An 11,117-nucleotide genomic window follows, 5' to 3' on the forward strand; every position below is an offset into this window, starting at 1 on the left:
TATAACAATTAGCAAAGTAATAATACGCATGAGGTAGAGAAGAGACGGTTCAATGCTTTGAAAAAGTTTAGGGCATCAGAGTATTTCGAAACAGACTAATAAGCGCAACCAGATAATACTTTGTTCGTTGACGTACCTTACCTAGGTACTTGTCGCATAGAAGTCAGGTGAAATTCAGGTCACATGATAACCTCGGTCAAGGGGTCCCACTTCTGTATATATAGGTAGCCTCTCTAGACCTACCTGGTAACCTACCTTCACTCTTTAATCGAGCCTGTTTCTCCTGTTCGACAGGTACCCGTTCACTTCGCTCGCGTTAAGGTAGGTAAAACAATGCTTAGCCACGTGACCTAAAATACTTGATTAGTAAGCCATTCTTCTAGTCACCAAGGTACCTTACCTCCTTAATAGCTACCCTAAAGCTGGTAAAGCAGCTCTGCTCACTTTTTCGAACAAAAACAGATTTTATTCGTGTCAGGATTGGCGTGTGATAATCACCTGTTGTAGACAGGAATTCCCGAGCTTTGATAGCTAAGTAGCTCTGCAACATGTTCTGACAAGCCTCTAAACGGATCCCAAGATAGTTCTTCCTCCTCCGCCGCCGGTAATATCTACTTATCCATCCCTCTTTATATTGCCGGTCTCTAATCCAATCTCCGTGCCTCGCGTCCAGAACTTTTCCATGAATCGAAGTTTGATCTTTCTGAATGGGTTTGCACGAGCTTCAAAGACCAGAGGATAGAGAAACAGTAGGTAAAGGATAATAAAAAACGAACACCTTGCATCCCTTAAAAGGGAGATATAATATTCAACTATGTTTTCTTGAACGCATCTCTTAGCTCATTGGTATCAACGCTATACCAGGTACTAACACCATGATGCTTTCCCGTCCCGAAACTCCTCAACACCCATACACACATATCATTATCCTATGGCCGCTAACACACACCTACAAGACCAAATACCAAGCCCTCAGCCCTGTACCGGGCGCCGGAAAGGATGAGCTTCCGTATTGAGAACCCAGTCGTCGAGGCTGATAACGTCGGGGGTACTAAAGATGAGATAGAAATACTTGAGCGTCTCGGCGGTCCAGAAACTCTCCATGCTGTCGCTCTTGGGACTGGGGATCTTGGTCACGTCGTCGAGGGCTGCGCTGCCGTACTGGGTGCGCGTGCGGCCTTCGATGGCTTCAAACATGGCCCAGGCGGAAGCTCGCAGTGCGGGGTCCCCAGTTATGCGGTAGAGAATGAAGACGGATTCGATTGCTTCGGGTCTACATGCGTTGTTAGAAGAAACGTGAAGAAGAATGGAGTAGATAGGGCGAGGGTACAGTACCGGAGGACGTAGCGCGTGTCGGGGATATCTGTGAATCCGGGGAAACCGGGGACACTGTTGGCTTGCTATGAGATAATTAGACGATATATAGATCATGAAGGGTATTGGAAATATACCTCCGCATCCCACAAACAGTCTGTGGCGTTGGCGCACGGGAAAACGTAGAACCTTTCGGGCATGATTCCAGTCGGCATGGCGCGATATGCCCATATACAACCTTCTGTCAGTTTTCGGGCAATTGGAAGGTCATCAGGTCGGTTGAAGACTCTGGAACCCAAGCCCACCATGCCTCCAGCAAAGCAGGCGAGGTGCTGCCCTTGTGGATCGAGCATCAAGCGATCTGGAACCTCAGGGTCCACATGAATGTTCCCGGACATGAGGATATCTGCGTTCTCCTGGGTCATTGGACGGAAGAACAAGTATTCCTTTGCGGTGTCTATAGAATATTCGTAAAGCTGTTTGTACTGCTGAGCCAAGCCATTCAGTAGCATGTATTCCTGGTCCAGATTAGAATTGTTCATTAAAGGAGGGACTTTCGAACCTTGGGCAGATATTCATAAACCGAATCGGCCATAGCCCCGAGAGTGAAAGAAGTGTCGCCTCCAAAATCTTCCTCCTTGGGATCTAGAACGATAGGCCACATGCCAGGCAGTTTCGTTAGACCCTGAGCCCGCTCGAGGCGATCCGTAATACGCTGGATTGCGTCGAAGAATTTCATATCGCCTGTAATCTGGGACAATCTGGTAAATTCAAGGGACAGAGATCCTGTCTCAGCAACAAGAGTATTCCCGCTGTCCTGCACCTCCCCATTTCTCGCCCTGTAGGTACGTTAGCAGAGTCTCTCGCTATCGTCACAAAAGGAATGATACAATTCAAAAAGCAAGTATACCTCTGCCATTTCCACCTTGTAATCGGCATTCTATCCGGCGTATCAAACGCCGCATATAGCAGATTCCCCAACTCAACCGCCTTCTCCAACAGAACCGGATACTGCTTCTCACTCAAGTCATACGCGCTCAGCAGGCCCCCGAGATACCGAATGGTCGTCTCGAAAACATTCAACTCTTCATCTTCAGACTTGGTAAAATCAATCTCCGCTAAAGTTGCAACCGCCTGCGCGAAATCCGTCTTCATATCCATGATCCATAACGTGTCGAGCGAATCGATCAACGTCGCGGCCCAGCCACCAAAGCGGTTCAGCGAGCCTCCCGAGAGCGGCAGAAGTTCATCTTTCAGCCATGCGTGGTTTTTATATCCCTCCCAGGCCCGCGCGAAGCTCTTCCTGATGCCATTGCGCTTGGCCAGTCGGTCTCTGGCCTCGTCCGCCGTCTCGGGGGGGAACTCGTACTGGATCTTCGGGATTGGGGTGGGAGACCCGGTCGGAAAGGGTCGGAAGGATGGCACGGGGAAGTTCTCCTGACGGGATGCCCATTGGAAGTGGCTGTCGGGATGCGCTTTTGGTTTCGTGAATTCGTCGTCGAAGGGACGCGTGAGGGGGATCGCGACGGGCCGCGGGACGTGGGCGGGGTTGAAGTAAAAGAAGAAGACGAAGACGATAGTGGCAGCGGCGCAGATGGGCCACAATCGGCGTATCATTATCATGTTGGGTTTATGGAGAGGAAGACATTCCTGGGGAGGAAAGGAGGTGAGATTTGGTGAAGGCGTTGACGGTGGTCCAGGGATTAGAGTTGGAGTTGGAGTTGGGCGCTCAGGGATAACGATAGGGATAAATATGCTGCAGGGGTATCAATTGGACTTGTTGTCTCCAATTTGCTGCTTTGACAACAGGAGATGTTTGAGTCTGCAAGTTGAAAGATGAAATCCTTGAAGTTAGTTGAATAATCGGCACATGAAAAAGCCTTAAGGTACCTTCAAGGTAGTCAAGTCCCCGGGAAGCGCTACAGTATAATACCTAATGCCCAGCTTTGCTCACCTTGAACAGTCATGGCAATAGGACGTTTTATTGCTAAGGTATAATACTAGAGGTATAAACCGTAATAATTCAAATAATTAATTATCTTACCCCATAGCAAAGCAGAGTTTGCACATTACAAGAGAGTTCCCCCTGTTTTTCCCCCTATTTACCCCACACCCCGCATTTTTGCCTCGGCTGGCATCAACATCAGGAATCCAGTATCTAGCTCTCTCAACACCGCATTCCCATTTCCTTTTTCATTTTCTTTACTTACGTGAAGACTTTCTCCCTCCGAACCAGTTTGATATAATATACCTCCAGAATTATATTGTCTCTTCTTACCTAGGTACCTGCCTACCCACATATCCATGAGACTTCCACGTGATATCAGCCATCCACCATGTCTTCCACCTGCTCAAAAGCTCCCACGAAAGAGCGCGTACCTTCCAGTGCCTCCACTGGCACATTCATGCCCAACCCCGAATTAAAGAATCAATACCAAGCCGATGTATCACTAAAGCGGGTCATTGACCGTACGTCCCAACCTCCGTTCTTTCTTTCATTCATTCAGCACACTCACCGAACCAACCCCGCCTTTCTCTAACACATATACAGTATTCCTACCGCCGACCATCATCAACGAGACGCAAAACGAGCTGGACAGGTTCGGGAGGGAGGTTCTAGGGGCTGAGGTGTTTCGATGGGTGAGCGATGCGGAGAGGAACGTGCCGTTTGTGAGAGGTAGGGTTCGGTCTCGAACGCGAGTTTCTCCTTTTGAGAGAGCGGGTTCTGATCAAGTTATAGGATCGGGGAGGGATGCTTTTGGGAGGAGGACGGATGAGCTCGTTACTAGTGAGGGATGGAGAAATCTGCAGAAAATGGGGTTGAAGGAAGGGTATGTCTCATCCCATCCTGTCTTACGCGGGAGAATGAATGGCTTGCTGATATAGGAGCAGGATTGTTGCTATTGCGTATGAAAATAAGTATGCGGAATACTCTCGAGTCGTTCAGTTTGTGAAGTAAGTGAGCGAAATCCCAGTAGGATCTCAGGGCTAAGTATCTGGAGGTATCATCTTTGGACTGGTTCCTGTGCCACGGTTACATGTCCGAGTGCGATGCAAGACGGAGCTGCTTCGCTTCTACGCCGGCACCTCTCTGTACCCGAACACAGTTCCTCCCTTACTCCAGTAGCCCGTTCAGTACTTAAAGAAGCCCTCGGCCGCCTCACATCTCGCGACGACGATGCCTGGACGTCCGGGCAATGGATGACAGAACGAATCGGGGGATCGGACGTGTCCGGGACCGAAACGCTGGCCACGTTCTCGCCAGCCAGACCCGATGGCTCCTTCGAAGCAACGCAGCTAGACGGGTCTCCACTCGGGCCGTGGGTCATTGATGGGTTCAAGTGGTTCTCTTCAGCCACCGATTCCCAGATGACCATCGCAATGGCCCAAACCCCCAAAGGCCTCTCCGCGTTCTACATCCCCATGCGCCGCACTACGCCTTCAGGAGGATCCGAACTAAACGGGATCAGCATCTCACGGTTGAAGAACAAACTAGGCACCAAAGCCGTGCCGACCGCTGAGCTCGAGCTCAAAGGTGCAAGAGCATATCTGCTCGGCGAAGAAGGAAACGGGATTCGTGAAATCAGCACCTTGCTTAACATCACGCGCGTTCATAACTCCGTCACATCGGTGGGCTTGCTAGGGAGAGGATTGGCCATTGCTAAAGCTTTTGCGAGCGTGAGGGAGATGGTGGGCAAGGGGAATAAAAGGACGCTTAAGAATATCCCGCTGCATATGCGCACCTTGGCTGATATCACAGTTGAGTACCGGACTCAGATGCTGTTTACATACTTTACGGTTTATTGTCTGGGGGTATCAGATCAGGGGCGAGCAGCGACCACTTCACAAGCCACCACTGCGTCAGAACGACTACGTCCTCAGACCGCTGAAGACCTGCAGCTTCTCTTGCGGTACACCCCCATATCTCTTATCACAAATTCTGCAAATTAAAACAATCGAATAGAAACACACACTAACAAACATCCCAGGATCCTCACCCCAGTCCTAAAAGCCCTAACCGCGAAAGCGGCCATCAATGGTCTGCAGGAATGCATCGAATCCCTCGGCGGGGTCGGGTACCTCGAGAATGAGGAATCGCAACACATCAACGTGGCGCGTCTCTACCGCGACGCCAACGTTCTCAGCATCTGGGAAGGAACGACGAACGTTCTCGGCACGGATTTCGTAAAGATTCTCAAGAGCAGAAATGGCGGCAAGACTCTACAAGTAGTAGATCGCTGGCTTCGCGAGGCGCTATTTGAGAATAACAGCGAGGCGAGTGAAAAACTCACGCAGCTGAAGCTCCAGATACAACAAAAGCTGCAGCTGTTCAGCGATGAGGTTCAGAGGAAGGATATTGATGAGTTGATGATTCAAGCTAGGGAGCTCATGGCGAGATTCGCCTCTATCGTGACTGGCACGCTGATGGTTGTGGATGTGGAACGTGACAGTGACGAGCTCAGCTCGGAGATATTGAGCCGTTTTGCACAGAAGCATGGCTTCGGGGACGTGGTAGGTCAGGATTGGAAGAGCCGCTTGGAATGGGATCTGAGGATTGCGTTTGGAGAGGAGATAGAGAAGAGCGCAAAACCTCGCTTGTAAGGTTACTCTCTTTTCTCTAATGAGTGGGGTTGCTGTGTTGGATATTGATCCAGGTCAGGATCTGATGGGAAGTGTAGCCGATATGACTTCTAAAGTTAGACATAATGGATGTTTTGGAGATGATCAACTCGGACCGAAATCGACATAAAAAGAAAAAACAAGAAGAGGGAAGAAACAGCACCCATTACTATCCTCTCCTCATGACCATTCATACCACCTTCGCTAGAATTAACAAAATCACGTCAAATGCCTAAACCGCTTTCACACGTGCAATTCCCTCCTATTATCCAGACCATCTCCTTGAGAGCGGAGCATATTATGCATAGATCCTCTTCCTTCAACACGCTAGGTAAGTGACTAGCATGTCTTGCCACACTCTTTCTAGAGGCTGTTAAGACGCGCACGGGGTCTTGAAAGAGAGATGACTGAGATTGATCGAAAAGGAGGAGGTATGGATCTTGACGGGTTTGTGGGGTAAAGAGAAGGGTTTTTGACGTTTGGCATTATATCAGACTGTGCCAGAGGTAAGGCGATTATGATGATGAAGAGGAAAGAGAAGGAAGAAAGGATGTGTAAACAGCGTATAATATGTGGTGCTTACAGCAAGAGACAATGCAAGACAAGATGTAGGAACAACTATTTCCAAGTCAAAGACTTCACCTTTGTTCCCCCGATGACTCTCATGAATAGATCGACATCTCAAAGGGAAAGAATCTCGCTTTCACAGAACGGTTTTCTGGACCCCTTGCGTATTATTGTTGTCTCGCTCCCCTATTCGTATTCACTGGCGCGCGACACTGCACTCACTCATACCTTAGACGAGTACAAAAGGAGTTCCTGTTGCTGTGCGAGTATCGAGCTCGATCTAAACAACAAAGTCAACATCAACAAATCCAAAGTCTGCACGATCTTGTTTAACCTTGCACACTTACTAAGGAAAGTATTCTTCTACTAGAGTAAGGAAGATCTCTTTCACCACACTGTGGATTCCTTACGTACCTTGCACGAATAAGCAAGCAACTGTCCCTCGTCAACAGTCAACAGTCGCAGTTCAACAGTCAGGTCTTTACAAGATCTGCTATTACGACAACTTTCGCAATCTCTAGCACCAAGGCGTGAGTAAGCCTTGCGCGAAGATAGTAATCATTTCTCAAACTCTCGAGCTAACCGCGTCCAAACAGGAAGCAACAATGGCTCCTCCACCAGCGGGAAACAGCACATCATGGGCCAGTGCCCGGACTCTCGAGGGCGCGCGTCTCGTCCGACTCCAAAACCTCGCAACACACATCAATGTTTACAACTCACCTTACTTCCCCAAGAACATCGGCGAGTACGTCGCGCACCTCCGGGAGATCCAAGCCGAGAAGCTAGGAGTGGAGCGCAAGAAGATACAGAATCGAATCGAGGAGATCGGTCAGGCGGAGAGGGTTGGGGTGTTTTTGAATGGGAAATCTCTGGAGTTTGTACGAGTTGATGTGCTGGGGTACGGGCAGGAGAAAGTTTGGCCATTCGGTCATCACCCGTTGCGAGTCGATGCCATAGAGGCCTGGCCAACGAAGATTGAGTCGAAGCTTGAAGGCGAGTATCGCTCGAAAGCAGGTCTCAAGCGTCGGTTCCCGGCTCCGAGACAGGGAGAGGATGCCTGGTTAGTTAACAATACATTGCCACTTGGGGTCGCAGTCGAACTAACAGATGCTACTAGGGAAGATATTCCGCCCTTGATTCAAGACGCAAGCGGGAAGTATGACATGGTAGGGCATAGAATCAAGAATGGAATGAAGGAGTTGGAGATGAGACGGAGACAAGAGTATCCCGAGACGTGGACAACCGAGTGGCACGACGAGACACAGGAAGAGGACGTTGCGGAGTATGTTCCTGATGGCGGATGGAAGTTTAACGAGGAGGACCTGAGCAAGACCGGGGCATGGGTAGAGCTCCTGGATGACTTGTGGGGAATTTGAGCAAGCAGCTCAAAGCAGTCGCGTTTCCCTGAGCAAGTTGCATTGATGCAGCTGCCAATGTCCGCTTCTTCGTCCCTCCTCGCGATATGGTTCGGTGGTTGCGTTTGGTTGGTCTCTGGTTTTTCGACATACATGTGTAGGAGGAAGGATAGAAGACATGTCTTACTGAAGACAAGGGCCAGCGGTTGACCCTGGAAAGCGATTCATCGGCCGTCTACTTGAGTGCAGGGCCTTGTAGAATCCCGAATGCAAATACTTGAACTGTATGCTGTGGCGGAGATCGTGACATGTGGTGCTGGAACTTAAAGCTTCATTTCAAAGCGAGTTCCTGACTTCAGGACTCGTTGTATCAATGTTGGGACCAAGATAGAGTGCCTTGGCTACTGAATATCCATCTCAGCGGCACCCGAGAAAGACGAGAGATTGTTGGTTCACGCAGCCTCGTAGGTGAAGGAAGAGGTGAATCTACCTAGACAGAAGCGTGTGCTTAATAGGTAAAGGCACATAATGTTGAGGCGTTTTGAGGCTGTATGCTCTGTAGCCGCGGGGATGCCCCAGGTCTTCCGTGCGATGCGTGTTAAGAGAACCGCATGTCAGAGATTGTGCTTAGTAATCAGTCCTTCGTAGGTAGAGTTGAAACAGCGAAAGTAGTAGACATAAACAGAGGCAAAACAGAGAGTTATCGAGACGTTTACAGGGAGTGTCGATCAGACAGTTCATTTAACATGCTAGCTACACCTAATCTTCAGTTTCCGTCTGTATTGGCTCGACTTGAAATTTCGTGCCTGATTCACTTTGCTCTTCCTGGCAATAATTCCAGTTCAGTGATGCGACTAAAGTATGTATTCTTAATAGATTCCAATTTCCTTACATCCTCCACGCCGTGCGCGACTTCTATCACTTGCCCTAATAGATTGCAGGCATCCGTGTAACTGTCGATGGCACTCGAGTAGTCATTATTATTGTCACGGAGGACAGCAATATTGGCTTTTTGGAGAGCCTTCGAGAGGACAGCGTGTATTTCTGGGTTCGTTGCGAGAGTATTGCGTCCTGTGTGAGCGTTTCCCGGGTTCTGATGGTCACTTCGGAGCGTATGTGCGGTACCCTGTAGAGGCAATTCGATCTCGGCAATATCGGAGTCAATGCCTTCACCTTTGAGCATGTCTTGATTCACTTCAGTGTTCTCAAGGGTGTTTGCAGAGCCCTCATCGCCAGTATTGCTCAATCCATATTGCTCTTCGCAAGAAATAGTGTTCTGGTTCCCAGGAGATGATCCTGGCTGCTGAATCTTAGAGCCCAATGCCAGCCTGCCAGTATTGCAATCGTCTTTGGCCTCCTCTCCCTGGTTTTCATTGCGTGTATACCACTGAGCATTAAAAAGCTCTGAGCGCTGAACTGGCAGGGCAATAACAGAGATTATAGATATCTGCGCCAGACTCAGCTCAGATAACACAGACCAGGCACTTTGCCGGACCACTGAGCTCCGGATCGACATGCTCTCGCGACAGGACTGATTTCTGCGATATACCCAACTCGCATAGAGAGTTTCCTCGAACTCGTGTTGGATAAGGTAGGCGTCGAGTGTGCCTGTTCCCTTCGGACAAACGGTTAAATCCGATCCATCACTGTAGTCTGAGTAAATGGCCACGGAATCTCTGAGCGTATTCTGTTGGAGCTGTGCTCCTACCAGTTCTAACCGTCGTTCTAGATCTTGGTTGTCGGCCAGCTTCTGCATACAGTTCTGGGTGAGCGCAGCAAGTTCCTTATGAGCATCGTCTTCAGAAGCACTACTCCTTGTATTAGCTCGTTTAAACCCGGCATCTCGAGGACAAGAAGAACTATCACCACTTCAAAATATTCAGCTGCAGAACCAATGTTAGTTTCTGCCACTGCAATCGCGACACCAATGTTTCCAATTGAGTTTTTTTTCAGAGTCCATCGCGATCTGGCCACAAAGTCGAAGCCATCAAGCTGTACCAGTGGCAGTACCTCCGCTTCGATTTCGGAAAATAAGAGTGTGGCATCTGTAAAAGTCAAAACGATGAAGTCGGCGGGAACGAGCGCGGCACGTCTCGGGGGAGCTGTCCAAGAAGAGAGGAGGGTGTGCAAAGCATTCAGCGAACTTCGAAAGCAGTCGACTTCTATGCGGATGCAATTTGCAAATGAGGGAGCATGATGGACGTTACTGATGAATGTGTCCAAGGTCGTATAGACTTGGCCAGCCAGCTGCCAGAGACAGCAGGCCAGCGATCGACGCGGCAACACTCAAGGGATCGGCCATGCGAAACCAGCAAACAAATCCCCGCAAAGAAGAGGGTTGCACATTGGCCTCACCTTCGTGTCCCTATGCCTCTGAGTATGCGAACAGACATGGAAACTTGCTGCGGAAGGCTGTTCTTATCAGAGCGAGCACGAAGTCAATTCTCCGGCCGTGCACAATTAAGCGAGTGATAGGTGTAGGTATCACAAGTAGACTTAGTTCATCCTATCATATGTTGGGTAGGAAGATGTAGAATGAAGGAATACAGAGAAGGAGAGGGACTGAGGATACAGTATATTGTCTCCATTACTATCGTGAGCTTCTAGGACTACAATCGAAGGAAATGCTGATCGGAAGCGAGGATCGGACCGTACCGACTTTGTAGGGTCTCTATAGATTCATATACACCTATAGATACCTAGGTACACACCTACTTTACAGCCTGTGCGTCCCAACCTCGGCTGACGCTCTCCTCCGTAGCCGTCCGTAGGAACGATAAGTAATATTCCTCCTTATCGATAACGATAAGCTCTTGTCTTGGATCCCGCCTCCCTAGTGGCATGGGAATCCAATTCATCATCGTCACGTACAATCCAAAATCGATGGCAGATGTGTAGACTGGTGTAGCCATTTTGTCGACGGTATATATATCACATCCTTCTACACAGGTCAGCAAGGATAATTCAAGGGATCCTAGCAGGAAGCACTCCCAGAGGCCAGACATGTAGTACGAGAAACATAAGTATTGGCTCTTCTTCTCTTCCGCATCTGCGGTTCTGCACTCCCCCGCTATCCTATCAGTCTCCGGCATACCGAGGGAGCACGCACCCTGCTGAGGCAATCTGACCAGGCCTGTATCCCATGCTCATGACCATGACCATAATTGTCGGTCGGGTGCTGGGCGAACGGAACAAGCGCCAAGATCCAGGAACCCGAGGCCAGTTGGACACTCTTTGGGGGGGGGGGGGGGGGGGGGGGGG

At 49.5% G+C, this 11,117-nt stretch overlaps 4 protein-coding genes across 4 annotated transcripts; 2 read left to right on the top strand and 2 right to left on the bottom strand.

Moving 5' to 3' along the window:
- Positions 1 to 972: 972 nt before the first annotated feature.
- On the bottom strand, positions 973 to 2,937 carry M430DRAFT_31789 (glycoside hydrolase family 47 protein; the record flags this gene model as incomplete). The annotated part of the gene is made up of 5 exons (XM_024866059.1): positions 973 to 1,273; positions 1,336 to 1,400; positions 1,452 to 1,832; positions 1,877 to 2,153; positions 2,225 to 2,937. 5 exons carry the CDS (start codon positions 2,935 to 2,937, stop codon positions 973 to 975), a joined length of 1,737 nt encoding a protein of 578 aa, XP_024716396.1.
- A 713-nt stretch (positions 2,938 to 3,650) lies between these two features.
- Positions 3,651 to 5,916, top strand: M430DRAFT_111304 (hypothetical protein; the record flags this gene model as incomplete). Its single annotated transcript, XM_024861430.1, has 6 exons — positions 3,651 to 3,783; positions 3,866 to 3,991; positions 4,055 to 4,145; positions 4,207 to 4,269; positions 4,317 to 5,225; positions 5,304 to 5,916. The coding sequence occupies 6 exons, from the start codon at positions 3,651 to 3,653 to the stop codon at positions 5,914 to 5,916; spliced, it is 1,935 nt and encodes a 644-aa protein (XP_024716397.1).
- Positions 5,917 to 7,106: 1,190 nt separating this feature from the next.
- On the top strand, positions 7,107 to 7,877 carry M430DRAFT_23366 (hypothetical protein; the record flags this gene model as incomplete). The annotated part of the gene is made up of 2 exons (XM_024864887.1): positions 7,107 to 7,561; positions 7,619 to 7,877. 2 exons carry the CDS (start codon positions 7,107 to 7,109, stop codon positions 7,875 to 7,877), a joined length of 714 nt encoding a protein of 237 aa, XP_024716398.1.
- Positions 7,878 to 8,642: 765 nt separating this feature from the next.
- Positions 8,643 to 10,054, bottom strand: M430DRAFT_37760 (hypothetical protein). The gene is made up of 2 exons (XM_024867177.1): positions 9,723 to 10,054; positions 8,643 to 9,664 (listed from the first exon to the last, which is right to left on the bottom strand). The coding sequence occupies exon 2, from the start codon at positions 9,610 to 9,612 to the stop codon at positions 8,668 to 8,670; it is 945 nt and encodes a 314-aa protein (XP_024716399.1). The 5' UTR covers positions 9,613 to 9,664; positions 9,723 to 10,054; the 3' UTR covers positions 8,643 to 8,667.
- Positions 10,055 to 11,117: the final 1,063 nt, after the last annotated feature.

Source organism: Amorphotheca resinae (assembly GCF_003019875.1).
Source record: "Amorphotheca resinae ATCC 22711 unplaced genomic scaffold M430scaffold_15, whole genome shotgun sequence".
Classification (NCBI taxonomy): Eukaryota; Fungi; Ascomycota; class Leotiomycetes; order Helotiales; family Amorphothecaceae; genus Amorphotheca; species Amorphotheca resinae.